At 42.9% G+C, this 21,634-nt stretch overlaps 1 protein-coding gene across 1 annotated transcript in view; it reads left to right on the top strand.

Annotated features, from left to right (window-relative positions):
• The first annotated feature begins 209 nt into the window (after positions 1-209).
• Positions 210-21,634, top strand: part of SHISA9 (shisa family member 9) — a 512,605-nt gene continuing 491,180 nt past the window's right edge. Inside the window, exon 1 of the mRNA XM_075317952.1 lies at positions 210-972. Coding sequence (XP_075174067.1) covers positions 455-972 — 518 coding nt within the window. The 5' untranslated portion in view covers positions 210-454. The remainder of the gene's footprint in view (positions 973-21,634) is intronic.

The raw sequence follows: 21,634 nt of genomic DNA, 5'->3' as shown, positions 1-21,634 counted from the left end.
AAACTTTGTGCACACGAGGGATGATTTGCTGCCGCTCACCTTGCACTCACCTAAATCCCATTCCTTCTCATCTCTTGCAGGCTCTCCCTCCTTACACACGACCCATGTCATCCCTCCCTCAGTCTCTACTCCTCCTATATCTATTCCTCCCCCTCCATCCTCCTCCTCCCCCCATCCCTCTCTCTTTTTACACTACTCTAACAAAGCAGAATCCCCTCTGCTTTCCTCGATTCCACAAGTGCAGAGCAGAAACAGGCAGAGCTTACTGCAATACAGCAGAGCATCACCACCATCATCCTCATCATCACACCTTCCAAGTGAGGACCGCACTCACACCATCTGTAGCACTGGTGATGGACCTGGTCTGATGAGCTGAGACCTCCTTACTTCTCATCCCCATGGTTTTGCCACTTTGGATCTTCCATATCAAGTTAAACTAAGGCAGCTACTTATCATGAAAGGAATTAGGGCAATATTATATTACTTCCTAGTGGATCTCTTTACTTTGCTGTGTGGCACGCAGGGCAAGACTGGACCTCACTTTGGGAGCACTGAAGTGGTATCAGATGTCAACCTGTCTAACCATGGAGATCTAGAGTCTTCAGAGCCTCCTCAGACTGCTGAGGGTTGCAGGGGTTATTTTGATGTCATGGGGCAATGGGACCCTCCATTTAACTGCAGTTCGGGGGATTTTCTCTACTGTTGTGGTACTTGTGGCTTCAGATACTGCTGTAAGTTCAAACAAGCTAAACTGGATCAAAGCGTCTGCACAAACTATGATAGACCTATCTGGCTGCTACCAGGAAAGACACCTCCAAAAATCGATGACCCCATGCACGACCCCACTAGGGATAAAACAAATTTGATTGTCTACATCATATGTGGAGTAGTAGCTGTGATGGTCCTTGTAGGGATATTCACTAAACTTGGACTAGAAAAAGCTCACAGACCTCAGAGGGAAAACATGTCAAGGTATGTCACTCTTGACCGGTCTGTCTGTATCATGAAATCCAATGCTTGTCATTTGTGATGTCCTCAAAACTCTCCGACTTGGTCACCCCTGACCCTATACGCTATGGCCAGGGTTCACTTTACACTAACGGATATATCAATGTTTATTATGCTTAAAATATTGTATTTGCAATGAAAAGTATCATATAACCTCAATGTTTGGATAGGAGGTTACAATATCATAGAGCTGTAGTGTATATACCGTAGTTCTGCATCCATGTATATATACAGGTCAGTCAAGTGTGTATTATCATCTATTGTAAGCTGTGATACACACTACACCACCCACACACTTGCTGCCAAAATCCCTGATTTTTACGTTTTACTGAATCTTACATGCATCTTGGAATTTGGCTCATCAGCCACAGAACCGTGTCTCGGAAATGGAAAGTGCAGCAAACACCTGCTCCGAGGATGTCTGCGTTGTATGTAGGTTAAAGTCATTCTTCTTGTAGATGTTGGCTGTGTTCATGGAGCTGTTCTTTTCTAAAGCCATTAATACTGTCATCATGGCTTAATTTTGAACAAAAGACTTAAGAAACCATGCTGAGAAATGAGAAGTCTCTCTTGGCATGTGCATCTGTTGATGGGGGAAGATTGCCCCTTATTTTTTGTAGGTTACCCTTTCCTGGGTGATGATGATGATGACCAAGAGAAAGGGAGAGAGAGGGTGTGAAAGGGGAGCGCAGGGATGAGTATGTAGAATAGGATGGATAGAGGGAAGGCCGGGAGGCCAGTACAGCAATGTGGACAGGTGCGATGGACAATAGCGAAGGCACCAGAGGAGAAGTACAACGCACCAGCAACTGGCTCCGAGGGAGATGGATACAGAGGGAGATTGTGTGGGCAGTGGGCGGGATGACAGTTTGGGATAAAAGCCCGTTTTTCCCATCTTCTCGACATTCAGATCATGTCAGCATCTGTGTGAAAACATAACATATTTTTAACTTCTCTGTTCCCTCTGATTCATTATGCTAATCGCAACCACATGATAGCAGATGGAGATGAAAGGGTCTGACCGATTCCTAAATCTATCTATCTATCTATCTATCTATTATCTACCTATCCTTAGACACCTATACACACTGTAGCATAAAGCTGTCCATAGCGGCAGCTCATTAGGCTGATCCCACTGTTAACCAGTAGTCATATTGACTATCATAGCAACCAATGATCTTTCATGATCAGCAGAAATCTTTTTCATCAGTTGGAAAATATATCCATGCTTCTCCATCCGTCGTGGTCTCGATTATTACCAATAAGTGGTCAATAACTTCCCATTTAAGGAAAACCAAGCCTTAAATCAATTGTTCGAATGAGGCAAATGATTCTGATCATTATCGTTGCATTCAGGCGTCTTGTCCTGGAGCGCTCATATCGGAGAAGGCTCTTTTGATCGTTGCCAAATCTGTATGTCTGTGGCCATAAACACATCAAAGAGCTGATGTATCTGACTGGTTCTAAGCTCCATGGAAATGAACAATCTATATTCTGCCTGCTCGGGAAACACATGTGATCATACTAGATCGGCTTAACCCTACACTGGATGGAGCTGCATCCCTTCATGCATTCTCCTAGAATTCTATATATTAGCCGCCTGGATATTAACCAAAGCTTCATAAGTTTATAATAAAGTGTCATCTATTGTGCTGCGGTTGAAGATTGTCTAGATTGTGGTTTTTTCTCATTCATTCCACATCAATTAAAATAGATCCATTGATTTTCCCTTCAGATTGTTGATCCTATTCCTCCGGGAATCTTTTCCTTTTAGACATTTTGATAAATGCCTTTTCTTCTCAGTCTTGCTGTTACCATTCAGGGGTTTAACTGGAAAGGAGAAGGAGATGTGTGGTGTGAATAGTTCTCTGTGGAATAGAAAAAAAAAGCATTTATATAGATGTGAAGAGCAATGGAGTGAGGTCTTCGTAGCGCAGTCCCCAGCATTTCAAATAAGTGTTCTTCCACTTACAAGTCTATTGAGCTTGTCATTGTTCTATATAACCAAAGCCAACGTGAAGTCTTATTGCATCGGAATCCTATACCTTCGATATCTGGGGCATAGTCAAGTTTTCTATATGTTATTGTCTATATCTTAGTGTTAAATAAGGGGAATGTAAAGACATCAAATAATGTAATTGTGAATGGGAACCAGATCGACAATTTGGTTGGCATTTAGGGTGCAACTTAGTTAATTAATGATTTATGTAATTTATTACACAACTGCTATGTTGGGCATAGCAGAGTTTAATATACAGCCCTAATGACACATAAAGGTGATACAGGATGAATTATATTATTGGAAGATAGAAAAACTTTGTGGAATAAAATCGTACTGGTCTTATCTGGTTGGATCTTCACTTAGAAGAGATCCCAACTCAGAGGTGGCAAAGCAATCGGTACTCACTGATCAGTCAATATCAATACTATCAATATGAGATGGTCCAACCTCTGAGATTCAGAGGAACGTGTCTTATTCTCTTAGTGTTTCCAAAATATGTTATAGGATCTCTAAGATGAAATTAGAAACAGTTTTAGAGCTATATTATAAACCATATCAAAGAACTGAAATCCTGTGGTATATTACATTAAAAAGCCTACTATGAAGAAACATGGGTTCCAATTTCCAGTGAAGATCAGGTGTGAAGTGTGGACTTGGTTTATGACTTTATTGATATAAATGAATGATTTGGAGGGAAAGACAGAAAAAGAGAAAGGAGAAGGGTTGGTCATGCTACAAAGCAAGAATTCTGACCATGAACCCAAAATAATGAGCATATATCCCTAATACCATTATTATGAGATCTGCGTTATGGTCATGGTGGACAAGCATATTCTGCAGTGGTCTACAGAAATCAATAACATTCAAATCAGTCATTTTCTCAGTGGATTGACAAACTATCCCAGTGTGGTTCTTATACCAAACATATACTCAGGGGCTAATCTCTGATAAAGGTAATTACAATATCTGTACAGCATATTTTTTGAAAACCTGGTGAAAACAATACTGGAGAACATACAAACGCCATATAGACTTTAATTCATGGGAGAACATAAAATCTCTATACTGATGGTAAGTAATGGAAAAACATACAAACTCCATGAAGATTGTAAGCCAAGGGAAAAAATACAAACCTCATACATAGAGTAAATTGTGGGAGAACATACAAACTAAATACAGATAGTATGTCATAGAAGAACATACAAACTCTATTTAGATGGTAAGTTATAGAAGAACATAAAATCTCCATGCAGATGATAAGTCATTGGAAAACATACGAACTCCATATAGGTAGTAAGTCATAGGAGAACATACAAACTTCATACAGATAGTAAGTCATGGGAGAACATACAAACTCCATACTGGTAGTAAGTCATGGGAGAACATACAAACGCCATACTGGTAGTAAGTCATGGGAGAACATACAAACTCGATACTGGTAGTAAGTCATGGGAGAACATACAAACGCCATACTGGTAGTAAGTCATGAGAGAACATACAAACTTCATACAAATCGTCATGGGAGAACACACAAACTCCATACAGATAGTAAGTCATGGGAGAACATACAAACTCCATACAGATAGTCATGGGAGAACATACAAACTCCATACAGATAGAAAGTCCAGGGAGAACATACAAACTTCATACATTTAGTCATGGGAGAACACACAAACTCCATACAGCTAGTAAGTGATGGGAGAACATACAAACTTCATACAGATAGTCATGGGAGAACATACAAACTCCATAAAGATAGTAAGCCATAGGAGAACATGCAAACTCCATACAGATAGTCATGGGAGAACATACAAACGCCATACAGATAGTAAGTCCTGGGAGAACACACAAACTGCATACAGATAGTAAGTCCTGGGAAAACATACAAACGCCATACAGATAGTAAGTCCTGGGAGAACACACAAACTGCATACAGATAGTAAGTCCTGGGAGAACACACAAACTCCATACAGATAGTAAGTCCTGGGAAAACATACAAACGCCATACAGATAGTAAGTCCTGGGAGAACACACAAACTGCATACAGATAGTAAGTCCTGGGAGAACACACAAACTCCATACAGATAGTAAGTCCTGGGAAAACATACAAACGCCATACAGATAGTAAGTCCTGGGAGAACATACAAACTCCATACAGATAGTAAGTCCTGGGAAAACATACAAACGCCATACAGATAGTAAGTCCTGGGAGAACACACAAACTGCATACAGATAGTAAGTCCTGGGAGAACACACAAACTCCATACAGATAGTAAGTCCTGGGAGAACATACAAACGCCATACAGATAGTAAGTCCTGGGAGAACATACAAACTCCATACAGATAGTAAGTCCTGGGAGAACATACAAACGCCATACAGATAGTAAGTCCTGGGAGAACATACAAACTCCATACAGATAGTAAGCCATGGGAGAACATACAAACTCCATACAGATAGTAAGTCCTGGGAGAACATACAAACGCCATACAGATAGTAAGTCCTGGGAGAACATACAAACTCCATACAGATAGTAAGCCATGGGAGAACATACAAACTCCATACAGATAGCCATGGGAGAACATACAAACTCCATACAGATAGTAAGCCATGGGAGAACATACAAACTCCATACAGATAGTAAGTCCTGGGAGAACATACAAACTCCATACAGATAGTAAGCCATGGGAGAACACACAAGCTCCATACAGATAGTAAGCCATGGGAGAACATACAAACTCCATACAGATAGTAAGTCCTGGGAGAACATACAAACTCCATACAGATAGTAAGCCATGGGAGAACATACAAACTCCATACAGATAGTAAGCCATGGGAGAACATACAAACTCCATACAGATAGTAAGTCCTGGGAGAACATACAAACTCCATACAGATAGTAAGCCATGGGAGAACACACAAACTCCATACAGATAGTAAGCCATGGGAGAACATACAAACTCCATACAGATAGTAAGTCCTGGGAGAACATACAAACTCCATACAGATAGTAAGCCATGGGAGAACATACAAACTCCATACAGATAGTAAGTCCTGGGAGAACATACAAACTCCATACAGATAGTAAGCCATGGGAGAACACACAAACTCCATACAGATAGTAAGCCATGGGAGAACATACAAACTCCATACAGATAGTAAGCCATGGGAGAACATACAAACTCCATACAGATAGTAAGCCATGGGAGAACATACAAACTCCATACAGATAGTAAGCCATGGGAGAACACACAAACTCCATACAGATAGTAAGCCATGGGAGAACATACAAACTCCATACAGATAGTAAGCCATGGGAGAACACACAAACTCCATACAGATAGTAATTCCTGGGAGAACATACAAACTCCATACAGATAGTAAGTCATGGGAGAACATACAAACTCCATACAGATAGTAAGTCCTGGGAGAACATACAAACGCCATTCAGATAGTAAGCCAAGAGAGTCATGGGAGAATATACAAACAGTATGATGAGGATAATCCATTGAGACTATACAAACCAAATAAAGATAGTAAATGATGGGGGAATATAAAAAGTCCATTCAACTAGTAATTTATCAGAGAACATACGAACACCATGAAGTTACTAATCTATGTGTGAATGTACTAAAGCATAGCACAAAAAGAAGCCATGTAGAACATAAAAACTCAATGAAGATAGTAAGCCAGGGGAAAACATACAAACTTCATGCATGGTAAGCTATGGGGAACATATCCCTATCATCTCCATGCAGATGGTAAGCCATGGAGACCATGTAAACCAAATGAAGATAGTAGCCATGGGAAAGCATGCAAACTGCATTCAATTAATAATCTATGGGAGAACATACAAACACCATTAAGTTAGTAATCCATGGGTGAAAGTACACACTCCATACAGATGAAAAGTCATGGAGAACATACAAACTCCATGAAGATAGTAATCCATGGGTGAACGCACAATATCCATGCAGGGAGTAAGTCAAGGAGAACATACACACTACATGAAGATAGAAAGCTATGGAGAACATACAAACTCCATGTGGATGGCAATATAGAGGAGAACATACAAACTCCATGTGGATGACAATATAGAGGAGAATATAGAAACTCCATGTGGATGGCAATATAAAGGAGAATATAGAAACTTCATGTGGATGGCAATATAGAGGAGAACATACAAACTCCATGTGGCAGGCAATATAATTAATAATTTTATTCATTTATATAGGTCTATTAATTCCACAGCACTTTACATACATTGACAACACTGTCCCCATTGGGGCTCACAATCTAGAGTCCCTATCTGTATGTCTTTAGAGTGTGGGAGGAAACCCACGCAAACACAGGGAGAACATACATACTCCTTGCAGATGCTGTCCTTGATGGGATTTGAACCCAGGACCCCAGCGCTGCAAACCACTGAGCCACCGTGCCGCCCATATAAAGGAGAATATACAAACTCCATGTGGATGGCATTATAGAGGAGAACATACAAACTCCATGTGGATGGCAATATAGAGGAGAACATACAAACTCCATGTGGATGGCATTATAAAGGAGAACATACAAACTCCATGTGGATGGCATTATAGAGGAGAACATACAAACTCCATGTGGATAGCATTATAGAGGAGAACATACAAACTCCATGTGGATGGCAATATAGAGGAGAACATACAAACTCCATGTGGATGGCATTATAGAGGAGAACATACAAACTCCATGTGGATGACATTATAGAGGAGAACATACAAACTCCATGTGGATGGCATTATAGAGGAGAACATACAAACTCCATGTGGATGGCATTATAGAGGAGAACATACAAACTCCATGTGTATGGCATTATAGAGGAGAACATACAAACTCCATGTGGATGGCATTATAGAGGAGAACATACAAACTCCATGTGGATGGCATTATAGAGGAGAACATACAAACTCCATGTGGATGGCAATATAGAGGAGAACATACAAACTCCATGTGGATGGCATTATAGAGGAGAACATACAAACTCCATGTGGATGGCATTATAGAGGAGAACATACAAACTCCATGTGGATGGCATTATAGAGGAGAACATACAAACTCCATGTGGATGGCAATATAGAGGAGAACATACAAACTCCATGTGGATGGCATTATAGAGGAGAACATACAAACTCCATGTGGATGGCATTATAGAGGAGAACATACAAACTCCATGTGGATGGCATTATAGAGGAGAACATACAAACTCCATGTGGATGGCATTATAGAGGAGAACATACAAATTCCATGTGGATGGCATTATAGAGGAGAACATACAAACTCCATGTGGATGGCATTATAGAGGAGAACACACAAACTCCGTGCATATAGTTAGCCATGGGAAAATATACAAATTCCATGCAGATAGTAAGCCAAAGACAACATTCAGACTCAACAACGATAGTAAGCCATAGGAGAACATACAAACTCCATGTGGATGGCATTATAGAGGAGAACATACAAACTCCATGTGGATGGCATTATAGAGGAGAACATACAAACTCCATGTGGATGGCATTATTGAGGAGAACATACAAACTCCATGTGGATGGCATTATAGAGGAGAACATACAAATTCCATGTGGATGGCATTATAGAGGAGAACATACAAACTCCATGTGGATGGCATTATAGAGGAGAACACACAAACTCCGTGCATATAGTTAGCCATGGGAAAATATACAAATTCCATGCAGATAGTAAGCCAAAGACAACATTCAGACTCAACAACGATAGTAAGCCATAGGAGAACATACAAACTCCATGCGGATGGCAATCCATGGGAGAACATACAAACACCGTGCAGGTAGTAAGTCATGGGAGTACAGGCAAATTTCATGCAGATGTTATTCTTGATCAGATTTAATTCCAGGACCCTAGTCCTTATTAACATGTGCAAGTGTTACTGAGTGCTATTCTGAGGAGGTGTGATTATAGGCTTGTGGTTATAGAAAATGTATTCTATCTTTGACATCTTTGACAGGTATGCAAGTCCATTTAGGTCCGTTTACACAGATGACGTCCGATCAGCCACAATGATGCCTGTTAGAAACCCTGCTTTCTTCAATGTGACAAAAAGAGTAAAACAACAGTAAACCATAAAAATAACAAATATGATGCACAACATTGTTCAATCATGTTATAATTAAGTTCCCCGAAATACTGTAGTACTTCAGATGTAGCCCTCATTGTTTTAAACTAAGGAGACATAACATAACATACTGAATGATGTAAGGAAGAATGTTCGGTTAGAAACTGATGATTCCAAGAATTCATTTCAATATATTGAAGACCTGGCCATTGCAAGAACCTTTAACTCTATGTTGACATGAAAGCAAGTCAATGAAAAGCTCAACGAGGATTCTAAATTTGTAAGACTATATTGTGAGTCCAAAAAAGAGAAATGTATCTCGAATGTTCCTTCTAAAGGAAATGTAGAGATTTAATCAATGTCTTGAAGATATCTCCAAACTGTCTGATGGGTCTAGGTAGCATGCGTTATAGAAACAGGTCATAAGCTGGTGTTTGATGAGTAAGGGGGGACGGTAGGAGAGAGGTGTTTAACCGATGATGCTCACAGAGAATTTACCATTAACTTATACATTTAACAAAATTAAAAGCTTCATGGAATGATAAAATGGAAAGCCAATGCTCCTCTACATGGGATGTGCACAGGATTTATGTATATTTTTGTGGATTTCATTATCTGAATTCCTTATCTTGGTTTGTCCTTACCTAGCTTGGCTACGTGTCATGAGATGACCGGTTTTGAATGGAAAAAAAAAAAAATGATAATCTACTGGAGATTTTTTGATATATGTGTCTAGTGGTTGCGTTGTGAACTGCAGCCTTGGAAAAGTTTGTCAAAGCATGTTATTTATTTTACTATGTTACATACTACCATTAATTCCACAGCACTTTACATACATTGGCAACACTGTCCCCATTGGGGCTCACAATCCAAATTAACTATCTGTCTTTGGAGTGTGGGAAGAAACTGAAGAACTCGGAGGAAACCCATGCAAACAGATGGAAAATAGACTCTGCCGCCATATGACCCGTTTTGCAATATAGGATATGTCAGTATAATTAAAAAATTGAGTTCTTAAAGGGAATGTATGAAAAGAATCCATTGTTTAAAACAGGTTTGTGCGTTGCATGTATGCAAAAACAAGATGTCAATGTTTTTTTTACCCATACTACAATCCGTTTTGAAAAATAAAAATGAGAAATCTTGCAATTTTCATACCGGCCACTGGGGCTATTTTAGACTCTAATGCAGGCGTCATACGAGGCGATCTATCGTGCGATATGTCGTCGGGGTCACGGTTTTCGTGACGCACATCCTGCATCGTTTACGACGTCGTCCCGTGTGACACCTACGAGTGACGCAGAACGTTCACAAATCGTGTGTCGTTGACACGTCGCTCATTTTTAAAAAGTTGTTTATTTTTCTTTGCGCAGGTTGTTTATCGTACCCGGGGCAGCACACATCGCTCCGTGTGACACCCCGGGAATGATGAACACAGATTATCTGCGCCCCGCGGCTCCCGCCAGCTATGTGGAAGGAAGGAGGTGGGCGGGATGTTTATGTCCCGCTCATCTCCGCCCCTTTGCTTCTATTGGCCGGCCGCTGTGTGACGTCATTGTGACGCCGAACGTTCCACCCCCTCCAGGAAGTGGATGTTCGCTGCCCACAGCGACGTTGCTCAGTAGGTAAGTATATGTGACGGTGGTTTAACGACTTTGCGCGCCACGGGCAACTAATTGCCCGTGACGCACAAACGACGGGGGCGGGTACGATCGCTCGTGAAATCGCACGATAGATCGTATCGTGTGACGCCCGCATAATTTCCTGTTATTACATGAAATCCACATATACTGTATATTACCAACAATAGACTCTATCGTTTGTATTGAAGATTCTATTGAGTGTGTGCAAAGGCTATTGCCAATTTTTCTCTTAAAATCTGTATAATAAACCCCCCTAATTTAAAAAGTAGATTTTGTGACATCTCATGGTGATACATTCCCTTTAATTTAATTCACAGAGATGTAAAGGTGGACACATCTGTATCTATTAGACCAGTGGTCCCCAACCTTTTTTACCTTGAGAGTCACATTCAGATTCGAGACATGGTCATAAGCCACATGCTACATCCCACACCATGCTGGCAGTCAACTATGAACCACAAATTATGGGCCCGTGAGCCACATGTATCTCCTGAGTCACAAGTTGGAAACACCAGGATTAGATTTAGGAGTGTGGCTTGGGGTCTAGAAGGCTTGTGCTCTTAGTGACAATTGCAAATGAGGACGTGCCAAGAAGCTACCCTACCATGGCCAGTGAAATTAGATATACAGCTGGGCAGCTTATGACACTTGGTCCTGGGATTTGTTCCTATGCCATTGTAATTTATGATGCAGGGTTAAAGTTCATACGATCTAGTAGGAGCAGGTCAGTTCTATAGCTGCAGGAATACAACTGGGAATCCTGGATAGAAGACAAGAGTAGTTTATTACTACTTCTGTCTTCTATTTTATGTCTAAATTACTGTTAAACAATGGTAGTTAATGTACAGGATTATCCAAATGGTTGATAATTTTGAATCACCAGTTGATCACGTGACTGCTGGGTGTCTTCTGACATAACAGAGCTGCTGGATCCTAGCACAACCATATAAGCTCTGCTGGGGACTTAGGTCACTTTAGTGTGCTGTTTTCCCCTGTAACTAGGGCTCTCATGGATGTTCCAGTTATAGTTTAAAAAAAATATCAATAAAGTAAAAAAACAAAATGTTCCCCTGAGATCTTTGATGAGAGTCTTGGGTAACAACTTATGTAAAAAAAATAAATATGCATACAATAGACAGTATATAAAAATCTATATAAAAAAAATAAATATATTTACAGTAACAATGTAAGAAAATATGAAAAAATAATACAATATATATATATATATATATATATATATATATATATATACATCCGGAAGAAAGAAAGGCAGCAACCTGCCGAAGCACATTTATGCGAAATGGCGTGCCGTCGTCCTCACCCCACTGCCTCTCCCCATCTCCCCCACTCCTGATGTATCTGAACTGCGTTCAAGATTAAACTCTGAATACTGAAGAACGGTGGTTGCTGCCTTTTTTTCTTCCGGATGGATTCCACAGATGGACTTATCTTATAAGGATTGTGCACCCGTACAGACTAAAGGCCCCGTCACATGCAACGACATATCTAACGATATACCGCCGGGGTCACGGATTCCGTGACGCACATCCGGCATCGTTAGCGACATCGTTGCGTGTGACACCAAACGAACGAGCGTTAATGATGAAAAATACTCACCAAATCATTCATCTTTGACACGTCGTTCATTTTCAAAAAATTGTTGATTGTTGAGGTTGCAGGTTGTTCGTCGTTCCCGAGGCAGCACACATCGCTACGTGTTACACTGCGGGAACGACAAACTACAGCTTACCTGCGGCCGTTGGTAATGAGGAAGGAAGGAGGTGGGCGGGATTTTACAGCCGCTCATCTCCTCCCGTCCGCTTCTATTGGGCGGCCGCTTAGTGACGCCGCACGAACCGCCCCCTTAAAAAGGAGGCGGTTCGCCGGCCACAGCGACGTCGCTAGGCAGGTAAGTCCGTTTGACGGCTCCGAATGATATTGTGCGCCACGGGCAGGGATTTGCCTGTGATGCACAAAGGATGGGGGCGGGTACGCTCGCTAGCGATATCGCTGCGTGTGACGGGGCCTTTAGTCTATTCCAAAAAGGTACATAAATAGCGATGACTGAGGATTTCCAGCAGTGCCCGGTGTTTCTCCTGCATTTGGCTGTATATCTATATATATAATTGCCTTATTCTGTCTGTCTGTCTGTCTGTCTATCTGTCTGTCTGTCTGTCTGTCTTGCTCCAAAATTGTGTCCTTACGGTGACACAAAGCTGATTGGCTGCTGGGCTCGCCATGGCCCCGCCCCCCCCGCACGGATTGGCCGCTCGCCTCGCCTCGGCTCCTCCCCCCGCATGGATTGGCCGCTCGCCTCAGATCTGCCCCCCCCGCACAGATTGGCCGCCACTCAGACTCACACTCAGACTCACACTCAGACTCACACTCAGACTCAGACTCACACTCAGACTCAGACTCAGACTCACACTCAGACTCACACTCAGACTCAGACTCAGACTCACACTCAGACTCAGACTCACACTCAGACTCAGACCAGACTCAGACTCACACTCAGACTCACACTCAGACTCACACTCAGACTCAGACTCACACTCACACACAGACTCACACTCAGACTCAGACTGACACTCAGACTCACACTCAGACTCACACTCAGACTCACACTCACACGCACACTCACACGCACACGCACACTCACACTCACACACACACTCACACTCAGACGCACACTCACACTCAGACTCAGACTCACACTCAGACTCACACAAACACTCACACTCAGACTCAAACGCACACTCACACTCAGACTCACATGCACACTCACACTCAGACTCACACGCACACTCACACTCAGACTCACATGCACACTCACACGCACACTCAGACTCAGACTCAGACTCACATGCACACTCAGACTCACACGCACACTCAACGCCGCAGACACACAACACCCAACACACAAACACCGCGGCACACAGAAATATACGCACATACCGCGCAACACACACATTGCACAAAACATACCTCCCCAAAACACACACACACACATACCCACACAAACCGCGCAACACACATACACAACGATACAGACACACAGCGCTCCACAAATAACGACACACAACGCAACACACAAACAACACCGCTCTCACCCCCCCGCTACACCCAGACAACATCCAGAACATGTACAGCCCCTACACAAACACTTGGTAACTACACACAACAACATCTATATATATATATATATATATATATATATATATATATAACAAAAATCATACATTAACTACACAATACGTAAATTCTAGAATACCCGATGCGTAGAATCGGGCCACCTTCTAGTATATATATATATATATACTCATATATAAAAATACTAGGTATCTACATGACCATAATATCCACCTGGATGATTCACTCAAAATATTATTTGGTCTACATCATGAACAGTAAATATATAGGCAGTGATATAAAGCAAGAAACAGTTTTTACATGTCGTGGCAACCCCCACCCCCCAAAAAAAAATAATTGTATAGTGCTAAAAAAAATATGAGTTGCACATAACACATAGACTTGTGCAGACAAGTTAGGGAAGAAATAAAACAGTTATGGCTGCTGAAAATTGGAAAAGCAAAATAAAAAAAAGGCCAGCATTTAATGGGGTTCATAAAGGTTCCGGTATTCCTTTTATGATACATTATTAGTTCTCTAAAGCCTTTAGGATAAACAATGTTTTGGTGTTATATTCTCTTGCACAATTTATACTTTTGTAGTCATCGACCTTCAAAACCAAAAAGGTCCCTCTCCGATTACGGGTGTGTACTATTGATTATTATTCTCGCAGGTATAATCACAGGCTGGTGGTTCTGGAAAATGTTTGTACTATATCTTTGTGCCAGATTGAAGTTGTTTGCGTTAGGTGTACTTTGCACGCTGCGACATCGCTACTGCGATATCGTCGGGGTCAAATCGAAAGTGACTCACATCTGGCGCCGGTAATGACGTCGCAATGTGTAAAGCCTAGATGCGCCGATAAACGATCGGAAAAGCGTCTAAAATCGGTGATCGGTAGAGTTGAGCGCGGTTCGCGGTTCGTGGTTCTCCAGTTCTAGGCTCGAGTGATTTTTGGGCTGTTCGAGATCGAACTAGAACTCGAGCTTTTTGCTAAAAGCTCGATAGTTCTAGAAACGTTCGAGAACGGTTCTAGCAGCAAAAAGCAGGGCTTTTTACAGCTGCAGTGTGCAGGAGCCATCGCTGGCAGCCTGCCAGAAGCTGGTAACCAAGATAAACATCGGGTATCCAAGCAAAGCGCTTGGTTAGTAACCCGATGTTTATCTTAGTTACGTGCAGGAAGCCCACACTTCCCGCTCAGCTCGCTCCGCCCCCTCCTGCCCGCGGCATGTATACATACATATACACACACACACACACACACTCTCACACACGCACCCCCCCTCCCCCCCCCCGCTCGGCTTACCTGCGGTGGTGAAGTCCCGCCATCCAGACCTCAGCGCTGTCACTGTCCTCCATGGCCGCCGCTTGTCACATCACCTCTCGCTTCCCACCCGAGACGTCACGGACCTCTCGCGATACTTGATGTGAAGGCGCCGGTCATTGACCTCAGTGACAGGGGCTGTCGGCAGTGCTGGAGATCAGCGCAGGTAATGTACCTCGCTGACAGCAGCACTTGTCATCCCCTGCAGTGACCTGGGCTCACCCATTGATGTTAGCTCAGGTCACTGCATTGCTCTCCCAGCCAATGGGGAACATCCTGCTCTTCATTGACTGGGACAGTGTGGATCGTCATGGCAACCCCTTGGATTACACCAGACCTGGATTTGTTTTTCATTCTAATAAATTGGTTAAAGAGGGAATGTTTTGGGGAGTGTTTTTTCAAATAAAAATGTGTTTGTCGTCTATTTTTGTTTATTACTGACTGGGTTGGTGATGTCGGGTATCTGATAGACGCCTGACCTCACCAACCCCAGGGCTTGATGCCAGGTGACATTACACATCTGGTATTAACCCCATATATTACCCCGTTTGCCACCGCACCAGGGCGCGGGATGAGCTGGGGCGAAGCACCAGGATTGGCGCATCTAATGGATGCGCCACTTCTGGGGCGGCTGCGGCCTGCTATTTTTAGGCTGGGGAGATTCCAATAACCATGGACCTCCCTAGTCTGAGAATATCAGGCCCCAGCTGTCTGCTTTACCTTGGCTGGTGATCCAATTTTGGGGGACCCCTACGTGTTTTTTTTTTTAATTATTTATTTAATTTAAAATAACAGCGTGGGGTGCCCTCAGTTTTGGATTACCAGCCAAGGTGAGGTTGCCAGCTGTGGTCTGCAGGCTGCAGCCGTCTGCTTTACCCTAGCTGGCTACAAAACTAGGGGGAACCCTACGTCATTTTTTTTTCATTTTTTTGGCTAAATACAAAGCTAAGCATCCCTTAGTGCCACATGAAAGGTACCAAAGGGTGTTCCACTTTTTCTCCATTTTTTTCTCCACTTTTTCTCCATTTTTTTCTCCACTTATTCTCCACTTTTTCTCCTCTTATTCTCCACTTTTTCTCCACTTTTTCTCCTCTTATTCTCCACTTTTTCTCCACTTTTTCTCCACTTTTTCTCCATTTTTTTCTCCACTTTTTCTCCACTTTTTCTCCACTTTTTCTCCACTTTTTCTCCACTTTTTCTCCTCTTATGCTCCACTTTTTCTCCACTTTTTCTCCTCTTATGCTCCACTTTTTCTCCACTTTTTCTCCACTTTTTTCTCCACTTTTTCTCCTCTTATGCTCCACTTTTTCTCCACTTTTTCTCCACTTTTTCTCCACTTTTTCTCCTCTTATGCTCCACTTTTTCTCCACTTTTTCTCCACTTTTTCTCCTCTTATGCTCCACTTTTTCTCCACTTTTTTCTCCACTTTTTTCTCCACTTTTTCTCCACTTTTTCTCCTCTTATGCTCCACTTTTTCTCCACTTTTTCTCCTCTTATGCTCCACTTTTTCTCCACTTTTTCTCCTCTTAATCTCCACTTTTTCTCCACTTTTTCTCCACTTTTTCTCCACTTTTTCTCCACTTTTTCTCCACTTTTTCTCCTCTTATGCTCCACTTTTTCTCCACTTTTTCTCCACTTTTTTCTCCACTTTTTCTCCTCTTATGCTCCACTTTTTCTCCACTTTTTCTCCACTTTTTCTCCTCTTATGCTCCACTTTTTCTCCACTTTTTCTCCTCTTATACTCCACTTTTTCTCCACTTTTTCTCCACTTTTTCTCCACTTTTTCTCCACTTTTTCTCCTCTTATGCTCCACTTTTTCTCCACTTTTTCTCCACTTTTTTCTCCACTTTTTCTCCTCTTATGCTCCACTTTTTCTCCACTTTTTCTCCACTTTTTCTCCTCTTATGCTCCACTTTTTCTCCACTTTTTCTCCACTTTTTTCTCCACTTTTTCTCCTCTTATGCTCCACTTTTTCTCCACTTTTTCTCCACTTTTTTCTCCACTTTTTCTCCTCTTATGCTCCACTTTTTCTCCACTTTTTCTCCACTTGTTCTCCACTTTTTCTCCACTTTTTTCTCCACTTTTTCTCCTCTTATGCTCCACTTTTTCTCCACTTTTTCTCCACTTTTTCACCGTTCTTTTTCTATGGTCAGTCTACCCATTAGCTCTGCCATGCATACTGTAGCTCTACACCTACTGCACATGTTACTTTATGATTGACATCTCTTTCGTACCAGAGCTGTCTAAGCCTACTCTGACCCCATATTTGTCATTACTATATTGTCCTTGTACTGTATTATGACATTTGTATCATGTGTTTCATTTCTTGCTGTGTTGCAATTTTTTTGCTGCATCCCAATTGTACCTCTACATTGTTCGAGTTTATGTTATTGTTCTCTCACTCTTATGTGATACTGATTATTGTCATTTTTCATGATTACATGCAGATAAGTCCAATCTGACGAAGGCTCAGGCCGAAACGTCATTTGTAACTTGTTTTGGACAAAAACATATATGCTTATGAAAAAAAAAATGTTCTTAATACGGACCAATAAAGAGTGATTTTGCATTACTATCCATTGGGACTTACTGACTTAGTCTGGGAGATTTAGAGTGCCGAGGTTACTCACTAATTTTATCTATTATTACCTCTGAGCACCTATATACCAGTGAGCAGAGCTTCCTCTACAGTAGTTCTCCTGATTAGGCATGCCCTTACCTCATGAGCAGGGCATTGCAGCTTTGGTAGCAACCATTATGACATGGACTCTGCTGCTGTGGACCCGGGGAGAGTGAGTGCAGATTCATTGCACCCACACTCCTCACATGAAGGGTCCGCACTCCTAGAAAATGGGGGATACGTTCCCTGAGTGTCTCCCCCCCATATTCTAGACGGTCCAGAGTCGTCGTGGGACCCCTTTATTTTTTTTCTTACAATAAATTGGTGAAAGAGGAAATGTTTTGGGGACTGTTTTTTCAAATAAATTTCTTTTGTCGATTTTTTGTTTTTGTTAGTACTGACAGTTTATGATGTTGGGTATCTAATAGACGCCATGACATCACAAACTGCTGGGCTTGATCTCAGGTGACTTTACAGCTAGTATCAACCCGATTTATTACCCCGTTTGCCACTGCACCAGGGCACGGGATGAGCTGGGGTGAAGCGCCAGGATTGGCGCATCTAGTGGATGCGCCACGTCTGGGGTGCCTGCGGCCTGCTATTTTTAGGCTGTGAAGGCCCAATAACTATGGACCTTCCCACCCTGAGAATACCAGACCACAGCTGTCCGCTTTACCTTGGCTGGTGATCCAATTTGGGGGGGACCCTACTTTTATTGTGTAATTATTAATATTTATAAAATAATTATAAAAAAGAGCCTGAGGGGACCTCCACATTGGATCCCCAACCACGGTAAAGCTGCCAGCTGTGGTTTTCAGGCTACAGCCGTCTGCTTTACCCTAGCTGGCTATCAAAAATGGGGGGACCCAACGTAATTTTTTTTTTTAACTATTTTTTAAATAGAAAAAATTAATGGGCTTCCCTGTATTTTGATTGACAACCAAGGTAACGGCAGGCAGATGGGGGTGGCAACCCATAGCTGTCTGTTTTATCTGCGCTGAGAATCAAAAATACCGCGGAGCGCTACGTCATTTTTTTAAAGATTTATTTTTACAGCACTGTGATGTCCAGCAATCAAAATACAGGGAAGCCCATTTTATTTTTAGTTATTTAAATAAATAATTAAAAAAAATATATATGGGCTCCCGCTGCATTTTTTGTATTGCTAGCTAAGGGTAATCCAAGCAGCTACTGGCTGCTAACCCCCACTGCTTGGTGTTACCTTCACTGGCAATGGAAAATCCAGGGAAGCATTTTTTATTTTTTTTGCCAAAAAACTACAAAAAAAGGACGTGAGCTTCGCCATATTTTTGTATGCTAGCCAGGTATAGCAGGCAGGTGCTGGAAGAGTTGGATACAGCGCCAGAAGATGGCGCTTCTATGAAAATGCCATTTTCTGAGGTGGCTGCAGACTGCAATTCGCAGCAGTGGGGCCCAGAAAGCTCAGGCCAACCGGTGGTGCGGATTCCAATCCCCAGCTGCCTAGTTGTACCTGGCTGGACACAAAAATGGGGCAAAGCCTACGTCATTTGTTTTCTAATTATTTCATGAAATTCATGAAATAATAAAAAAAGGGCTTCCCTTTATTTTTGGTTCCCAGACGGGTACAAATAGGCAACTGGGGGTTGGGGGCAGCCGTACCTGCCTGCTGTACCTGGCTAGCATACAAAAATATGGCGAAGCCCACATAATTTTTTCAGGGGGCAAAAAAATTCTGCATACAGTCCTGGATGGAGTATGCTGAGCCTTGTAGTTCTGCAGCTGCTGTCTGTCTGTATGGAGAAGAGCAGACAGCAGCTGCAGAACTACAAGGCTCAGCATACTCCATCCAGGACTGTATGCAGAAGTTTTTTGCCCACCAAAAAAATGACGTGGGCTTCGCCATATTTTTGTATGCTAGCCAGGTACAGCTGGCAGCCACGGGCTGCCTCCAACCCCCAGTTGCCTATTTGTACCCGGCTGGGAACCAAAAATATAGGGAAGCCCGTTTTTTTTAATTATTTCACTTATTTCATGAAATAATTAAAAAACAAATGACGTGGGCTTCGCCCTATTTTTGTGTCCAGCCGGGTACAACTAGGCAGCTGGGGATTGGAATACGCAGCACAGGTTAGCCCGAGGTTTGTGGGCGCCTCTGCTGCGGATTTCAGTCCGCAGCCGTCCCAGAAAATGGCGCTCTCATAGAAGCGCCATCATCTGGCGCTGTATCCAACTCTTCCAACAGCCCTGGAGCCGGGTGGCTTGTTGGGTAATCATGAGTTAATACTGGCTTTGTTTTACTAGCCAGTATTAAGCCAGAGATTCTTAATGTCAGGCACGTTTGACCCGGCCATTAAGAATCTCCAATAAAGGGTTAAAAAAAAGACACCACACAGAGGAAAAATACTTTAATAGAAATAAATACACAGACACATTAGAGACTCCATCTTTATTACCCCCTGTCAGCCCTCCACGACCCTGCTCTTCTGTCTTCTTTCTTTCTAGTGTAGTAGTAGTGACGATTGTAGTGAGGAAGGATGAGATTCACCAGCTCATCACTTGGGGCTGGGGAACCTCCATCCTCACTACAATGCTCACTACAATCGTGCAGCAGCGTGCAGCCTTCACTCCGTGAGTGATCACTGCTGGCTGCTAGCGGTAACGCTGACAGACGCGTTACCATAGCAACGGTGCTCTCGGAGCCGCGGTTAGCGGTGACGTCACCGCTAACTGCGTTGCTATGGCAACGGTGATCTCCGTTAATGACCGGCTGTGTCAGCCGGTCCCTAACGGAACGGGGAGTCGACCGTGTGCTAGAGCATGTCGCCGGTACACGGCGATACACATATGTGCACCGTGTACCGGAGAGATGCACTCGTAGGTCCTACATGACGTGTCATAGTCATGTGACCAGTCTGTAGCCAATGAGATAATAGCCACATGACTGGTCACATGGCTATTTTGACGTCACGATAGGTCCTGCATCTCTGCTGGCAGTGCAGGTCACCGGGAGGATTCAGCGATCATCGGATGGAATAGCGGCAGGAGACAGAGTGCAGAAGGGATCGCGAGGACCGGTAAGTGTTATGGCAATGTTTATTAACTGTTTGTGTACATTTATAATGCATTTTTATGTGTTTGTGATTGCCTCCCATTATAGCCTATACGTTCGAGTTCGGTTCGTCGAACGTTCGACGAACTGAACTCGAACGAGACCTCCGTTCGGCGAACCACCTCGAGCCGAACCGCGACCGGTTCGCTCATCTCTAGTGATCGGTGTAGCGTCGGTCCTTTTTATAATGTCGCACCAATAGGAGATACGATGTTGTTCTTCGTTCCTGTGGCAGCACACATCGCTGTGTGTGAAGCCGCAGGAGCGAGGAACTTCTCCTTATCTGCCTCCACCGGCTATGCAGAAGGAAGGAGGTGGGCGGGATGTTTACATCCCGCTCATCTCCGCCCCTCCGCTTCTATTGGCCACCTGCCGTGCAACGTCGCTGTGATGCCGCAAGACCCGCCCCCTTAGGAAGGAGGCGGGTCGCCATCCAGAGCGACGTCGCAGGACAGGTAAGTGCGTGTGAAGCTGCTGTAGCGATAATGTTCACTGCGGCAGCTATCACAAGATATCGCATGTGCGACAGGGGCGGGGACTATCGCGCTCGGCATCGCTAGCCGATGCTAGCGATGTCACAACGTGCAAAGTACCCCTTAGCCTTCTGCCTTGGTAAACGTGAAATCCTGTTTTGAATGGACCAGATTTTGTGATTTCTCATATTTCATGTCTGATTTTAGTGCTCACATCTA

Source organism: Anomaloglossus baeobatrachus, chromosome 7 (assembly GCF_048569485.1).
Source record: "Anomaloglossus baeobatrachus isolate aAnoBae1 chromosome 7, aAnoBae1.hap1, whole genome shotgun sequence".
Lineage (NCBI taxonomy): Eukaryota > Metazoa > Chordata > Amphibia > Anura > Aromobatidae > Anomaloglossus > Anomaloglossus baeobatrachus.
Note: the sequence above shows the minus strand (reverse complement) of the source record. Positions and strands in the feature narration are given on the sequence as shown.